We start from the raw sequence: 16,577 nt of genomic DNA on the forward strand, positions 1-16,577 counted from the left end.
CACACACACGCACGCACACACACACACACACACACACACACACACACACACCCCGCAGCCCTGCGTATCGCACATCGCGCTCACCCAGCAGGTACACGCACACACACACACACACGCATACATGCACGAGCGCGCACACACACACACACTTTACAGGATATAAGCGTTGGTATCGTGTTCCGTGTTTGCCGTGTTTAGGACTGGTGTTGGTCACTGACGCTGTCCCAGCCATGGGACTCCCTGCGGGCCGACACACTCTGGGACAGCAAGACATTCACATTGAAGGACTCCATGCCTGTGTGGCAGGTTAGTTACACACTCACACTGTTGATACGTTCATGTTTGTTAATTCATGTGTGTTAATGTATTTTTTTCGTCTGCATTGTTGTAGTAAAGTGACCTTGAGTTTGAGGAAGGTGCTGTATAAATTAAACATTATTTTGGTTGTGAGGGAGGAGCTGCAGTAGAGTCCTTTAACACTTTAAAGCAGTCTGGTGTGTGCTATTACAGATTAAATACAGATTAATAACAGCTGGTAAAGAACACATTAAATAGCGCTGATATGCAAAACCACTTGTATGTGTCACTTTAGGAACAACCACTCTGAGTGGCAGCATCGCTACCATGGACATGTGTGTGAGACACTTCAGACAAGTTTCAGGTGTGTGTGTGACACTTCAAACAAGCTGTGTGTGTGTTTGGAGGTAATAACAGCTGTGTGTGTGTGTGTAAAGGCTGTACGGTGGAGGAAGCACTGGAAGCTGCTTCTCTTCATCCTGCTCAGCTACTTGGGATCAGCCACAGGAAGGGAACACTGGACTACGGCACAGACGCAGGTGTCTCTTTCTCTCACGCGCACACACACACATGCACACACATATATACAATTTAGCTGATACTTTTATCCAAAGCGACTTACAATTATGACTGAGTACTTGAGGGTTAAGGGCCCAACAGTGGCAACTTGACAGGGGTGGGGCTTGAACCAGCAACCTTCCAATTACAAGTCAAGCACCGTAACCCCCGAGCTACCACTGCCCCAGATACACGATTATAGTAGATGATGCAGTGACACATACATAAATGTTGGCTTGTGTGACTGCAATCATATGCAATTGTTTAACTGGAAGGGCTATGTCTGCATTTAGATTTTGTGATACTGGATGACACACTAACAGTCAGAGAGACCTACATCGCGGGTCACCTGGTATGGAGGAAGTGACATCACTCATGGACTGCTGTGCGTTTGGACAGACCTCTCCAGAATGCAATCAGAGGAAATCTTACTTGACTGTTTTTGTACTAAAAACATGCGCACACACACACCCATCAAAATATTCACATCCACGGTGGGAGTGTGTGTGCACGCTCAGGATCTAGAGCAGTAGATTAGCATTAAAATATAAACACCAGAGATGTGGTCACTGTCATGCTCATGACATGGTGCCTTGTTTGTGACACTTTCCCCCCACCTGTAGCTATGTTAAAGGTGACCCCCTCTTCTCATTCTTCCATAGCTGAAAGTTTTTTGTTTTTGTTTTTTTTGTCAAACGTCTGTCACACAACAATGTCCCTTGTTTACACAACAGGTGCAAACATGTTCCCTCAGCTGACCTTTGAACCGTTTTGTATACATAACAGTGCGTTCTCCGCAACTGAGCACCACCGCCTTCTCGCGGTGTGGGGTTGAATAAACGCTGTTGGGTTACGTCCTCGCTCTCATTCTTCTCACCCTGTTCAGAAGGACCCACAGCTTTTGTGGTTTTAAGAAAAGCACAATCTTTATTGGTAAAACTGATTTTTATTCCATGTGTCGTCATGGCCACCTGGGGTTAGACCAAGAACAACCACGGTTAATATTGCTCTCTGTTCTTCTGCTGTTGAAATGTCACTGTAAAAGGAGTAGATTCTTAAAAGCATCTACTAGGGGCATCAGCAATGCAGCCATATTGGCTGCATGGCTCCAGTGTGAAGGGGGGGTGCTTTATGTGGAGAACTCTGGTACACGATTGGTCCACCGGGTCACGTGGTTGATCTCATTGGTCTTTGCTTGATGTCAGTGAATGAGGCGCTCTGATTGGTCCTCTAGGAATAATGTTAGTGAATGAGGGTCTCTGATTGGTCCTCTAGGAACGAGCAAGGAGCTGCAAGTGGTGGTCATCAGTCAGCCCAGGAAAGTGGAAATGAAAACACTAGTATCCAGATTCAAAGTAGCATGCCACCAGCGGTCAGGGAAATACAGTACCTAATAGAGAGACACACATTTTAATTAATCAAAATCCATATATAGAAGTATATCTAAAATATATATCTCTACATCTGAGAATGAAAATATGTAAGTGAATATTTTGTGTTGAATGGCTTTGGCTGCGTGGGTAATTACCTCCCCCGGTCTGATGGTACACTCCAGTGGTCTGTTCCAAAGCTCCAGGTTGGGATAGGAGTGTGTGACCCAGGACAAAGTGGTGTGGTTGGGGTGGAACTCCGGAGCCTCATCAGGAGGGTAGAGGAACCACCGCTGTAACACACACACAGCTTAATACAGCATTTTTTTCGCCCCATGGCTGCTTATTAAAAGGTGCAATCACACACCTTTCGACCATAGATGACTTCTGAGTATCCAGGACCATGCCAGTGGAACGGTACTCCTGTACCTGGACCTGCGAGAGAGGGAGTACAGAACAGGAGAACCAGCTGTGTCTAATCAGCAGATTCTTCTAGAGTTAGATGCAACACCAGACCATAACACTTCTTTGAGCTTGGTGGACGTCCCATTCAAAACCACTGGCGCTAACGTGGAGTTGGTCCCCCCACCTTTTCTAGCAACAGCCTCCATTATTCTGGTTTCCACAAGACTCCAGTGTGTGTGTGTTTGGGGGGAGATTTGTGTCCATTTGTTCCAAGGTGCATTTGTGAGGTCAGACACCGAATTTGGACAGGAAGGCCTGGCTCAGCATCGACATTCTACATCATCCCAAAGGTGTTCAGTGGGGTTGGTCAGGGTTCAATGCTGGCTGCTGGAGTTCCTCCACACTAAACTCAACCGTGTTTTCATGGACCTCGCTATGTGCACAAGGATACAGTCAGGCTGGAGCTGGGAAGGTCTTCCCTAAAATCTTGCCATAAAGTGCAAAGCATGTAATTGTCTAAAATGTCTTGGTATGCTGTGGCATTAACGTTTCCCTTCACTGTAACCAAGGGATCCACCCTAATCCAGGAAAAACAGCCACAGACCATGATCCTTCATCCACATTGTGCATTCCAGTAGGTGGGATCCTCCATCAGACTGCCAGATAGTCAAATGTGATGGATCAGTCCAGAGAACACAAACACACTTCCACTCTTCTAGAGTCTAGCATTGGTGTGCTTCACTCCAGCCAACGCTTGACCTTGTGCATACTGACCTCATGCTCGGTGTGCTACCAGTGCTGGTCTATGGAGATTGTATGACTGTGATTTTATACACCTGTTAGCCATACCAGAGACTAAAACACCTCAGCAGAATAAATAGGAGAGGTGGCCACGTGTTTATGTACACATGTGGGTGTGTGGATGTGTACCTGCGATGCCAAAGCTGTATGCTGGGCTTGTGTAAGGTAGATGGTAAGGTGGAGCTTTGTACTTCTCAAACAGAGAGTGCCACTCAGTGAAGTTATTGTCCCCAAAGAAGTACAGTGTATCTGGAACATAGATAGTTTAGTAGTGTGTGTGTGTGTGTGTGCGTATGTAGGAGTGAGAGAGAGACCAGGTGCTGGTACTTACCACTGCCCAAAGTATCTTCTGACTGAGGATTCAACAGGAACTTAACAAAATCTTTAAACTGCACATCCACTACAGACAGAGGTTACAATAGCAGTCAGTATGGTAAGGATGTGTACAAGTGTGTTTCAAAAATGCTGGTGTCTGTGTTCATGTATAGTAGTAGGTGAATAGCATGTTGTGCACCTTTCCTGTACGAGTGTGTGTTGGCAGTACTCAGTCGAACTCTTTTATCGCTATACTCCCTCAGTAAGTTGGTCTTGGTACACAACAAGCGGAACTTCTGAAAACACCCATCACAAAACATCATGCTGAATGTAGAACACACACTGATCATATAAGTGAAGGTGTCCATTAAGATGGACACAGCTACCAGGCTTAGAACTATACAAGCATCTGGTCATAGCAGAGACACCATATGGGTTACAACCATGTTACAACAAAACTTGTGTTAGGAAAAGACCATGTCTTACTGCATTATCTGTGATGTCTCTTAGTATCACAGGCTTAGTGTAGGCATATCTGTCAAAGGAAAACACACGCACATACAGGATTCCATAGATCACGCATGTTAATGCGGGTTAGCTCTGGCAGATGGTATGTTGGAACTTAGGTAGATGGCTGGACCGATGGACCGACTTACTCGTGTATAAACTCTGCGTGTGTGATTGAATTCACATCTCGGATGTCCACGTTGCATCGTCCTTCATCACTAAGACTAGACTCCAGTCCCCTGGAACGAAGCACGGTTATGGCGTCTTTAACGCCGGTATAACGCGGAAACACACACAGATGCCTCCAGCATGCAACGGTGCGGAGTACTGAGCTGCTGCGAGACAGTCCAATAAAGCGAGGGCTTGTTGCACAACCTTACCACCCGCCGTTGTCCCCGGGCGCTTGACCTGAAGCCTGCAAGCGAATCAGAAGAAGGAAAAAGATGAAAGGGTCAAAGCAGTCCATGTGCGCTCCTGGCAATCAGACAGGTGAGCAGGTCCTGAACACTGACGAGACTTCCCGGGGTCAGGTGTTCAGTGGCCAATGAACGGCGGCCACGTCAGGTTTAGGGCGGGAACTGTTACAACATTCTCTTAATCGTTATGTGTGCCACAGTTTGAAATGTTTGGTTTCCTAAACCCAACCGGTAACAGCAAATATGAAACGAAAACGAAACCGTTTGTGTCAATCCATTTGTCATTCGGTACTTTAGTGATAGGAACCAATATTCCGGGCGGACCCAGAGAGCGGAGACTGGCGGAAGCGAATAGGGACGCACAGAGCCGGCTGTGGGCGGGTTTTCGGCATGTGCGTGGTAGTGTGGCGGAGCTGAGAGGTTACATACCACTGTGGGGTTATAGCCTCACTCTCCGGGGTTGTATACTCACTCTCAGGGTTATAGCCTCACTCTCCGGGGTATAGCCTCACTCTCCGGGTTATAGCCTCACTCTCCGGGGTTTCTTTACTCTTTATTTCTCCTCTTAATATATGCCGTAGCAGCGGAAGCTCATTCGCGAGGGAGACGTTTCTATCCCCGTGCCCGTGACCCGCGTGATTAAGGTAGGATCGGTTAAGTTTGTTTACGTCCGCGAAAGCGTGTCAGGAAGGTTATTATGACGTGAGTAGAACGCGTGTCAGGAAGGTTATTATGACGTGAGTAGAACGCGTGTCAGGAAGGTTATTATGACGTGGGTAGAACGCGTGTCAGGAAGGTTGTTATGACGTGAGTAGAACGCGTGTCAGGAAGGTTGTTATGACGTGAGTAGAACGCGTGTCAGGAAGGTTATTATGACGTGGGTAGAACGCGTGTCAGGACGGTTATGACGTGGGTAGATCGGCCGGTATGTCCCTCGCGTGTGAGATACATGTCTATATGACTAGCTTACTAATGAGCTAGTTACAAGTCCTCACTACTGTTCTTCCCTGCTAACTGTGAAACGTGGATACTGTGATAGTTGGGCAAATGTATAGATAGATGGTTTTACACTAAATACCCATATTGTTCAATTATATAATTATATTAGCTGGCTAGCTAGGTAGCGTAAGTTATGTTTGGGGTGTCGAGCAAGACCCGTTGGATTGCTGTGAAAAGCAAGAGAGAAATATTATTACAGAGGGAAATAAGCTGACTTTAAGTTCCGAGCATTGTTAAGTTTGTATGCCTGCAACCTAATATTCACACTACACATCCAATCATTTATATTCTGAAGGTAAAAGGGTATGTGTGTCCCGTGTGCGTCTGTTTTCTGTGCTGTTAGGTGGAGCGCCGTTATCGAGCTGAACTGACGCGGGATGGTGGGGTATGACCCGGCCTCTAGGAGCGAAGCTCTCACCCCGGAGGAGGCGGCCCTGGCCGGGTCAGCGGCCGGCATGGTGACACGAGCACTCATCAGCCCTCTGGACGTGGTCAAGATCAGGTTTCAGGTAGGGCCAGAAAAAAGTGAGGAAACTGAGTAAAACCTCAGTGGAAACAGGAAAAATAAGAAATCAGTTTATCACGGGGACCGGGGTTCACATGACTGTTACGGTAGCCATTCTCAAGTGAAAGTTTTACACCGTCCATTGCTCACACTGTAGGCTTCTGTAAACCGAAGGAACAGAAGTTAATAAGTAAATTTTATACACAGAGCACATTTAACATGAACGCTTCGAGCTGTACGGAATTAAGCCAAAGACTTGACCTAACATAAAACCATAAAACTGACTACAGACGCTTCTGTAAATTGTAAATAAGCCTTTGCTGAGTGTGGAAAGAGTGAGTGTGGCCGAGGCATGACTCGCTTTATGAGGAATGTATGGGCGATTTCACACAAACAGCACCATGCCCACGCCGGCACGGAGTGGCTCAGCCTTTCAGGATTTCAGCATTGCAGCTTTGTTGATTTGTTGCAGTCTTTCTTACTTTCAACACCTGCTGTGTTTGCTCATCACTTGTATTCTGAATATTTTCGTGGTTATCTCTGTTCTGTTTGCTGGTGTTTATTTCTGCTGGTGTTCATCTTGTGTTTGCGGGCTCTGTAGCTGCAGATTGAGCAGGTGTCCTCCTGGAAGCCACAGGGGAAGTACTCCGGTGTGGTGCAGGCATTCCGCTGCATCCTGGCTGAGGAAGGGCCGGCTTCTCTGTGGAAGGGTCACGTTCCTGCCCAGCTGCTGTCCGTTCTCTACGGAGCCGTTCAGGTAACGCCGGCACTCACGGCTCACGCTGGGGCCCACATGCTGCTCCTGTGTTGTCTTGCATGAAGAAATGAATGACTGATGGTGAAGGAGAGTCAGTTTAGGTTACATGGTGTTAGTGTGTGTTGACCCATTCTGGGTTAAACTGGTTAGTGTTTGTGTTGGCTGAAATGTGGATAAAAGTCTGAACGAGTCCTCTCTTCCTCTCTGTTTCTCTCACTCTCTCTCTCGCTCGCTGTCTGTCTCATGGTGCTGCCTTCCTTGAGTAAAGTTCCTAACTCTTTAAACAGATACCCCAGCGTTCTCTTCTGCGTTCTCAGCTGGCAGAGGTCTCTGACTGGTGCCACTACTCACCCTTTTCCCTGCTGATGTTGTTGTGTGCAGTTTGCCACGTTCGAGGCTCTGACTGAGCTGGTTCATAAGAGCCAGTCCTACAACTGCCAGACGCCTGGTGTGCACTTTTTGTGCGGTGGCATCGCAGCCTGCTCGGCAACGGTTGCCTGCCAGCCGTTCGACACACTCCGCACACGCTTCGCTGCTCAGGGGGAACCCAAGGTACCGGCCACACACATACACACACACACATACATACAAGGTGCTTATAGCCTTCAAGCACTGATTACATGAATTAGGCTGCAGATCTTGTTGTGATCTGTCTTTTGTAAAATAAATCTATAAATAAATGACAAACACAAATAAATCAGTGGATATTTTGCTGGATTTGGAACAAAAGTGCGAGTAGTCTATCATTAACACTTCTGCATGTTCATACAAACATGCTAATGTTACGTGCTGATGTGGCTGTCTCGGCGTGACCAGGTGTACCGGAACCTCCGTCATGCTGTGTACACCATGTACTGCAAGGAAGGGGCGCTCACCTTCTACAGAGGCCTTACCCCCACTCTGGTGGCCGTGTTCCCTTACGCTGGCCTCCAGTTCTTCTTCTACAACATTCTTAAAACATTGCTGGACAGCGACAGCGGCACATGGAAAGGTCAGCACCAGCAGAGAGGGCAGTTTCAGAGCAGAGCTTCTCGGGCCTGCATGGCTGGCCCAGGTGTGCTGGGAGGCGGGGCAGGGTAAATATGTTGACTGGCAGGGCCTCCCAAAGGACTGGATAGTGGACCTGTGTTGTCCCGTGGTCCGCCGAGGCCGTGGGAGTCAACGTGACCACGCCAGCAGGGCAGTGATCAGGTCATAAATGAGTGCCGGTCCCCCTGCAGGTGGCCTGCAGAGCCTGCTCAGTGGCAGCATCGCTGGGGTCATCAGCAAGACCATGACCTACCCCTGCGACCTCTTCAAGAAGAGACTGCAGGTGGGGGGCTTTGAAGAGGCCAGGCTCTCCTTTGGACAGGTATGCCACTCACAGCGCACCTGACTCGCCTCTGCTGCTCAGTTACGCCCTGCAGGACAGGTAGAGCTTACGGCTCACACGTCGGTCACATGCAATGCTTTTGGAACTAGAACATTTTACAGAATTCTTACTTTGAAAGTGAGAGTTCAGTGAGGTGTTTCTGGTTCAGTCCTCACACTCAGAGCAGGTAATCCTTAAAAATCAAGTTTGATCTGATCCGGTCCGGTCCAAACCCAGTTTGGTTCATTCCACGTAAGCTATGGTGAAATAGACACAAAACAATAGCTTGTCACTAGTCCCATGGTGCAACACGAAGCAGTCGACTTGTGGTGGACCGTGGTGCGTTCTCATCAGGAGAGTAACAGCAGAGATGTCAAGAAAGCCCCTTAGCAGGCAGGTCCAGTACTGTGTGTGTGCGCGCGCGTGATGCCATGGTGTGGTGGCGCCCCCTGCAGGTTCGGACGTACCATGGCTTTGTAGACTGCATGGTGCGGATAGCCAGAGAGGAAGGACTCCGCGGATTCTTTAAGGGCCTCTCACCCAGCCTGCTGAAAGCATCTCTGTCCACGGGCTTCACCTTCTTCTGGTACGAGTTCTTCGTCAGCACCATCACCAGCCTGAAGGGGAGCCAGTGAGCAGAGCGATGGATTGGAGCAGAGGCTGAAGAAGACGGCACAGGAGAAGACGATTTGGAAGCCGCTGTTGGGATGAATAGAACGTAATACAGCAGTGTGTGTCGGGTGTGTTAGGGCACTTGTGTATAAGTAGGAATCGTGTATTTTGTATGGAGATGAGTCAAAGTGTGTATGAACTCCTCCGACTGGATGTATTGTTGTAGTGACTTCACTAGAAGTCACGTCTTCTCTGCCCCACGTCATCCTATGCTGATTAAAAGTGACTTAAGTGATCTCTGGTGGCTAACTCAGTCAGTTACCATGACAACATGAATTTTCATTCGCATCCAGTCACGGCAGCTTTGGTTGGCTGCGCTGCACTTTGATAAGACTCTTCTTTTATTTGAATGTCTTGGAGCTGGTCTGTGTCGTCAGGGAGAGTCTGAAAGATTGAGTAGAATGTTGATGCTTGGGTGGGGTCTTGTGAAAACACGTGCAGGTATTCGTCCGTGATCCACTCTCCGGCTCTGAAACTTATCCATGTTTTTAGATGCAATATTTATCATTTTAAGAGACTTTTACAGCATATAAGGTGGTCAATTATCTGTCCACTTTATATGCACAGACACGGGTACCTCAGAGTGCTTTTTCTACAGTGTTTTATCGCTTAAATATGTGGTTGCTTCAATATTTAACATTAGTTTTTGTATCTTTCTGTGTCATGTCTCTGAAATACATTTTAAAATATTTATTTGGTTCACCTGTGAAATCCACAGCAGTTACCTGTCATTTGGATTGCTGTGTGTGTTAGGTCATTAGGCTCTCTAAAGGGTCATGTCCCAGTACTCCACTTTAGGGGTCACAAATTCAGTCTTTTTTTAATCTCATTGGCCACTGGTTCTCAATGGCCATTGGTTATCACCAAATATGTGTTTTGAACCTTACAGCCCTGATTTACTGAAAATTAAACAAGTGATATTTTTTATCATCTTTAACAAAGGGAAAAAAAAACCACTGCCTTTTTAGTAGCGTCAGTATAAATCTAAATCTATAAATCTTTGTTTTAAAAGACGTTTTGTTACTGTATAAATATGGTTCAGAGATTATTTATCCATTCAGTACAGAGAGAATTGTGTTTCTGTTTATATGTACAGGTGTGTGTGTGTGTGTGTGTGTGTGTGCGTGTGTGTGTGCGTGCAAGAAGTAGCTTCTTTCTTCAGATATTTGTAAAATTATTTTTTACCAAAACAATAAAACAAGAGTTGTGTATAAAGTTGTTTTTTCTCTCCACTGTGTTTGAAACAGGGAAGTCTCTGCTCCATTATTTCAAAAATAATAATGCTATAATACTAAAAACAATTGTACAGTGTATATGCAGCATCCATGTGACATTTGAGTCACATGTTTTGAGTAGTGGGAATTACATAATTTCCTTATAGTACCCAGAACATATTTATCTATTTATTCAGACAGCTCTCTCTATTCACTGACAGAACCTGTACAGAATCTTTCTATTTCCTTATACATACGTTTCCCTGTATCCTGTATGAATCATCTGTAATTGGTGACACAGGATAGCAAGTAATGACAAGACCTGCATTGCACAAATTGTACAGAAACTTTATTTCCTTATAGAGAATTGGTGATAGGATTATTCTAACTCATCAGGAGAGCACGGTGTCTGCAAATATAAAGGAGCAATAGTCTTAAGTTTACATGTGTTAGAAGTACAATGCATGGTTGAATCTTGATGGTGCTCACTAGGTCAACAATACCAATTGCTCAATGTTTCTTTAAGTTGATGCCAAAGTCATTTGAATTATGAGGTATACTTAAAATATTTTTGTAGTATTATAATTTTACAAACTTTACAAATACTCACAGATGAGAAGCGGCAGACAATTTGCACACAGCGGACTATCAGTCAGAGACCACAGCCCCCTGGGGGAGTGCACCGGGTGCAGAGGTAGGGGAGGAGGTTAAGAGCAGGACAGAGCACCAACCATCACTGGACATACATGCACACATTCACACACATCTACATATACACTTACACACAGGTCCCATTCATACAGGACAATTTAGAGTATCCAGCCAAGTGGGAGGAAACCAGACACCCCACAGGAATCCCACACAGACCCAGAGAACATGGAAACTCCACTGATAGGAACTCGAACCCTAGACGCTAGTGCTGACAGGCAATCCTGCTAACCACCAAGCCACCATGCTGCACCAAAGAAGATAAGGTAGGTTTCACCAACTTTTTCTCTCAAGAAGTATAAAACTAGAGAAGCGTGACTGTTCAACATTTATTAAATTGGTTCTAACAGAAAGACATTATTACACTGAACAGACTTTAGGATGACTTACGATTCCAGGGTTGAGTAGTCAAGAAAGTTCAATTTGGCTTAAGTTTAATGTACTTAACAGCCAAACTTAGGGGTTCACCTCAGAGCCCCCAGGAACTAAACACGACTCGAGAAGTCCTGTGTCCTCCCACATTTATGCAACAGTCCACAAACACACGGCCACTTCGTGTGAAAAGGCATGCCGAGCATGGAGTACGCCCGCGGCTCTTCCGCTACCACCAGCGGAAGTGCGCGTAGGCTCTGTTGGCTTCGGCCATCTTGTGAAAGTCATGTTTGCGTTTGATGACGTTGCCCTCATTGGCGAAGGCAGCCAGCAGCTCCTGTGAGAGCTTCTCGTACATGTGCGTGCGCCGGTGTTTGTTATCCCGACACTCCGTAATCATCCACTTCATGGCCAAGAAGCGGCGGCGGCTGTCCGTCAGGGAAATGGGAACCTGAGTGGTGAGGGACTGCGTCATTAGAGCGGCAACAGTGACGCTCTGCTGACTTAATCAAGGCCTGGACTTCAGGTATCTGAAATCCAGCTAGATCAGCAGGGTCTCCGTGTGCAGGAGAGTTTAAATCACATGGAAACCAACATGCAGCAACAATACCTGCTACACAAAGACTTCATTGGGTTTCAAACCCCCAGACAGGCCCAATAGCTGATGTTTTTACCACTACTACACTGCAGTACAAGCTTTTCTTAAAAGAGACAGTGAAGACCAAGGCCTGCCCATGACACCAACCTGGTAGGACCTCCCACCCTTCTGGACGCTGGTCAGGCCGATGACGGGCCTGCAGTTCTCGATGGCCTGGTGAAAGATGGCGTAGGGGTTGCACTCGATGCCCTCACGCTCCGCTGCTGGGCCACTGTGGTACTTCTCCACCTGCTTCCTCTTTATCGCCTCCAGCGTCTAGTGTGTGAGAACAGCCAATCAGAGCCCTCTGTGAGCTCAGGAGTGCGAACATGGAAACCCCAGTATGACCCTTTAGGACTGGACTGCGATGCCTATGTGAGCTGCTCAGGCTGTGTTCCTTACCTGAGTCATTATTTCTCTCGCCAGGATTTTATTGCCATCCTGCATCATCATGTTGATGAATTTGCTGTTGGAAAAAAAAAAAGAAAAAAGAAAAAAAGAAGTATGAAACCAAAATATTCAAATTGGACCTGGAAGTAGATCAGCATTGTGCGTCTGGGGAAGAGTGGGATCCCCCCAGCTATTATCAGCATGAACAACCAGACTTGATATCCGTTACTTCTCTGGCTGCTGCATCATGTACTCTACTGTTTTATTGTGGCACATGTATTTTTATTTAACCACATACTTTATATATAAAGGTTTTTTAATTATTTACCGCCCACCTTCAAAGAGTAAGTGGTAAAATGATGTGAATAGAGACAGAGAGAAACATTGCTTGCAAAGCTGATGAAGGACAACTCCTCTCTCAATATATACTACGGTCCAAAGACAAACACCTGGTATGTGCTAACAAACCTCGCCAATAAAGCCTGGTTTTGCTCGCGTTTTGTTCCCACCACCTGGATTCGCAAATCAGCTCAAACCAGCAGGTAAAGTTGTCAACTGTATGCCAGAATCATGGCGGTACTTGTTTTATTTATTTATTTTAACTTAAACTCCGACACCCCTGATCTGAGATCACCTTATGATGGGGTCGTTGTACGGGGAGCTGTTGTCGTTGGCCCGGGCCGCTTTGATGGAGCGGGTGGTCTTCAGCTCCCTCTCCTCCGGAGTCAGCTCCGCCTCGGGGGCTGCGTACGCCTCCCTCCGAGGCTCCGGCTCCAGGTAGTACGGGTTATAACGACTCCAGCGCACCGGACACAGCCTGGCGGACACAGCAACAGATTTCAGTATAGCAGACTGCTGACCCAAGGCACGACCCCGGTTAGCCGCCGTAGCTAGCCTCGCTAACATTCACAGAATGACGTTGCAATGCCACTGCCGTACGCACATTTTAATTTTAATTTGATTAAGTTTTCAAAAGAGTATTTCGAATATCACTAATTTACATCATAAATTTACAATGTTTTGTTTACCTCGGAGTCCAAGGTTTCAAGAGACTGGCTATGGTAGCAGCCATGTTGAAAACTGTGCTACGCGCTGGTCAAGGACCCCAGCTGTGGTACTCCTTAATGCTGCCTGTTCAAAATAAAGCACCCCACCCCTTGCCAAAGACCCCAGCTCTGGTACACCTTAATGCTGCCTGTTCAAAATAAAGTGCCCTAGCCCTTGCCAAGAACCCCAGCTGTGGTATTCCTTAATGCTACCTGTTTAAAACAAAGCACCCCACTCCTTGTCAAGAACCCCAGCTGTGGTACTTCTAATGCTGCCTGTTTAAAATGAAGTGCCCCAACCCTCCATTAGTGCATGGTAAACATGTAATGTAGAGGTGAAGTATTAAACTGTCCTGTGCTATGGACCAGTGTTTCAGCTATGACATAAAAGCTTGGCATTCAAAAAGATCCTGGTTTCAGTTGGTGGAATGTTGGGTTTAATGTAATAAGTTCAGAAGAAGCAAGGAACTGAAAAAATTGTAATGTATTCATGTTATTAAAGACAGTGATTTTCTTCGAACAGTAATACCTCAAATATATTGTAATTTAGCATGTACGAGTACTCTGATCTCATCCATATTTTCACATATATACCATTCACTTCTCAGTCTAATCAATCAATCATTCACAGAATTAACAGCACCATGTGTGTGTGTGTGTGTGTATATGTGTATATATATATATATATATATATATATATATATATATTTATTTATTTATTTTTATTTTTTTTTATATAGTGCTTTTAGAATTGCAGACATGAACATTAAACAAGGTGGATGGGCTATAGGTGCAGCCCACCAGGAGCAGTTAAACATGACATATGGTTTATAGTGCGGTTGTACAGTGCGACGGCCACTCCGCCCTCAGTTCCTTGTTGACGTGGTAGTAGGTCCAGGCTACCACGGGAAACATGGTGATTCCAGCAGCAGTGCACAGCCTCAACCCCCCAACGCCACTTCTGAAAACGAGATAACGAGAAAACGAGATAAGAACATCCTACTAATCACCCTGCTAAATGTGAGTACCTATCCATATTGGGATGCTGGGTTGTCCATGAGCTGTTTCTTTAAAGCCATGCTGGAATTTTGTGTCCAGCAAGTACTGGAGCTCAGTACCAACAAGGAGCTAATAAAGTTTAACTGGAAGCATAACAGTGATTTACACACATTTAGTTTAAACTCAGGACCAACTCCCAGACTGGGACGTCAGGGACTATGAACAGAACATCTAAGACAGCAGCTGGCGCAGACACCTGCTCCTACCGAAACGCTGAGAGATGGCGTGATGTGTACGCATTGTACGGGCCTGGATCACTTACCGTCCAGAGCGTCGACACAGTAGCAGCCAGACTACAGTGAGCAGGAGGCCACAGAACTCCCTGTGAGCAATGAGACAGAAATCATTTCATCTCACACTGCTGAAGACGTCTAAGCAGGGCGATGGGAACCTTTCAGTTAAAATAAAAGTCTAAAACAACTTTGAGTGGTATGATTGGACAGCATGAAACATGCTTTCATAAACTCCTAATTACGCTAGCTGTTTAGTGCACTACAGGACAGGTTGCTTTCCAGGGGTTGGTGTGTTCAGCTGAGCGCATAACTAGGCTTCCTGACCTGCAGACCATCTACTACAAGAGGTGCTGGTGCCCAGCTTTGTCAACAACAGGCTGTTCTCTTTGGTGAGGGCAGGGAAGCACCCTTCAAGCCAAGCCACCCGGGCTCCAAACCAAGGCAGCAATTAGGACTACCTCACACACACACACACACACACACACACACACACACACACGATATACCAGACTCTTCCACTGCCTCACAGACACACATCATACAAAAGACTCTACCATTACCTCACACACACACACACACACACACACACACACAACACAGTAGAACAGAGGTACAGAATACCACTGCAGACTGCCACGCCATCAACACCAGTGACGGCTAGACAGGAGCAACTGAGGGTCAAGGGCCTTGCTCAGATGGCCAACAGCGGCAACCTGGTAACAGCTCGAACCAGCAACCTCCCAACCACTTAACCACTTTAGACATTCTATCCTTAAGTACTCTTAGTGTTTCATGTGAGCAGACAGTCATCACAGTATTTCACTGCTAGTTGTACCATGCATGGCTATGTATATGACAAATAAACTTTGATTTGATCTGGTCTGCTCCATGCATATTGGCCTCCTCCTCCTCAGGGTTGCATGCTACCTTCCTTCCTCTTGGTGGAAAATGTGTGTAACTCCATCTTTGTAAAGCGTCCAACCCAGCATAGCCCCAAGGGCAGTGGCCATCATGACGTGCAAATCAGCCACTCTCCTCCATGGAAGTGTCTCTGCAGAAAAACACCCGCACAGACGACACACTAAACAGGTGCAAACGCTGACCGCTGCGTGGCGTAGTTCTACTAGGTTACCGTCTCTTAGACCCCTACCTGTTATCTGTGGTCGGCAGCTGATTAAAAAGCACAGCCCCGCTGGGATGGCATAGCCTACCTGTACAAAAACAAAGGTGAGAGGCGTACGGCCACAGTAAAGTGAGTACGCATGGCTGGCTGTTTTCTCATGGTCGCGACCTCACCATCCATAAGCCCGCGTCGGGGTCGTTCATCTGTAAAGCAGGCGGGGAATCAATTACTCTGAGCGGCAGGGCGAAAACCGACTGGTTAGATGTGGCTGGAAGTGAGAGGAGGGTCGCTTGCCTGCACGTATGTTGCTAAAGCGAAAAACGCCGACATGACGAGGTTGCACAAGCGCCAGAGAGGCGAGCTGAGCTGCGCCATCGCACACGCACGGACCCCTGACCCCGCAGACCACCAGGAGGACCCGGATGTCGGTGTTACCACCGCGGCATTCTGGGACATGAAGTTTTAGCGCGAGTTCGGCCTCCCCCAAACTCTCACGTTAACTTTATCTGATTGCGTGCTTTCCTCCTCCAATAATTACGAGCTGGCTTGGTGATTTTATATTTTTCTTTCCCCTGCTCTGTTAGAGCCGACACTGTCTAAGGCCAATATATGTTTTGTTTATGTATTTATTTATTTTGTGCCGAATGTGTCCTGACCTGGAATGGATTTGATAAGCTGTCGCAATGAATATGCGTCGAGTCCTTTTATTTTGAACCAAAGCTGCGGATCAGTCGGCAGGCTCGAGGCGTGACTCCGCGTGACGTCGGTCGCGAGGGAGGCTCGCGCGGTGTGCGGTAGGTGTCTCGCGTCTGCCACGGAACGCTTCTCCTCCTCCTCTTCCT

General features: G+C 46.8%; 5 protein-coding genes across 5 annotated transcripts in view; 2 read left to right on the forward strand and 3 right to left on the reverse strand.

Moving 5' to 3' along the window:
- The window catches only part of amdhd2 (amidohydrolase domain containing 2), a 6,939-nt gene extending 5,231 nt beyond the window's left edge, over positions 1-1,708 (forward strand). Inside the window, exons 9-12 of the mRNA XM_027031878.2 lie at positions 199-306; positions 593-661; positions 735-836; positions 1,149-1,708. Of these exons, the coding sequence (XP_026887679.2) occupies positions 199-306; positions 593-661; positions 735-836; positions 1,149-1,222 (353 nt within the window). The 3' untranslated portion in view covers positions 1,223-1,708. The remainder of the gene's footprint in view (positions 1-198; positions 307-592; positions 662-734; positions 837-1,148) is intronic.
- Positions 1,709-1,759: 51 nt separating this feature from the next.
- On the reverse strand, positions 1,760-4,803 carry jmjd8 (jumonji domain containing 8). The gene is made up of 9 exons (XM_027031882.2): positions 4,634-4,803; positions 4,403-4,492; positions 4,233-4,281; positions 3,946-4,042; positions 3,763-3,831; positions 3,561-3,680; positions 2,593-2,660; positions 2,384-2,518; positions 1,760-2,245 (listed from the first exon to the last, which is right to left on the reverse strand). Exons 1-9 carry the CDS (start codon positions 4,717-4,719, stop codon positions 2,165-2,167), a joined length of 795 nt encoding a protein of 264 aa, XP_026887683.1. The 5' UTR covers positions 4,720-4,803; the 3' UTR covers positions 1,760-2,164.
- A 249-nt stretch (positions 4,804-5,052) lies between these two features.
- Positions 5,053-9,188, forward strand: slc25a19 (solute carrier family 25 member 19). Its single transcript, XM_027031879.2, has 7 exons — positions 5,053-5,313; positions 6,012-6,177; positions 6,775-6,930; positions 7,312-7,482; positions 7,747-7,921; positions 8,151-8,281; positions 8,737-9,188. Exons 2-7 carry the CDS (start codon positions 6,046-6,048, stop codon positions 8,914-8,916), a joined length of 945 nt encoding a protein of 314 aa, XP_026887680.2. The 5' UTR covers positions 5,053-5,313; positions 6,012-6,045; the 3' UTR covers positions 8,917-9,188.
- A 2,002-nt stretch (positions 9,189-11,190) lies between these two features.
- Positions 11,191-13,409, reverse strand: mrps7 (mitochondrial ribosomal protein S7). Its single transcript, XM_027031885.2, has 5 exons — positions 13,303-13,409; positions 12,909-13,091; positions 12,287-12,350; positions 11,993-12,160; positions 11,191-11,698 (listed from the first exon to the last, which is right to left on the reverse strand). Exons 1-5 carry the CDS (start codon positions 13,344-13,346, stop codon positions 11,477-11,479), a joined length of 681 nt encoding a protein of 226 aa, XP_026887686.2. The 5' UTR covers positions 13,347-13,409; the 3' UTR covers positions 11,191-11,476.
- A 325-nt stretch (positions 13,410-13,734) lies between these two features.
- On the reverse strand, positions 13,735-16,435 carry tmem220 (transmembrane protein 220). Its single transcript, XM_027031886.2, has 6 exons — positions 16,030-16,435; positions 15,909-15,938; positions 15,763-15,823; positions 15,540-15,663; positions 14,642-14,701; positions 13,735-14,281 (listed from the first exon to the last, which is right to left on the reverse strand). Exons 1-6 carry the CDS (start codon positions 16,189-16,191, stop codon positions 14,149-14,151), a joined length of 570 nt encoding a protein of 189 aa, XP_026887687.1. The 5' UTR covers positions 16,192-16,435; the 3' UTR covers positions 13,735-14,148.
- Positions 16,436-16,577: the final 142 nt, after the last annotated feature.

The sequence above is a fragment of the Electrophorus electricus genome, chromosome 4 (genome assembly GCF_013358815.1).
Source record: "Electrophorus electricus isolate fEleEle1 chromosome 4, fEleEle1.pri, whole genome shotgun sequence".
In the NCBI taxonomy this organism is placed as follows: Eukaryota; Metazoa; Chordata; class Actinopteri; order Gymnotiformes; family Gymnotidae; genus Electrophorus; species Electrophorus electricus.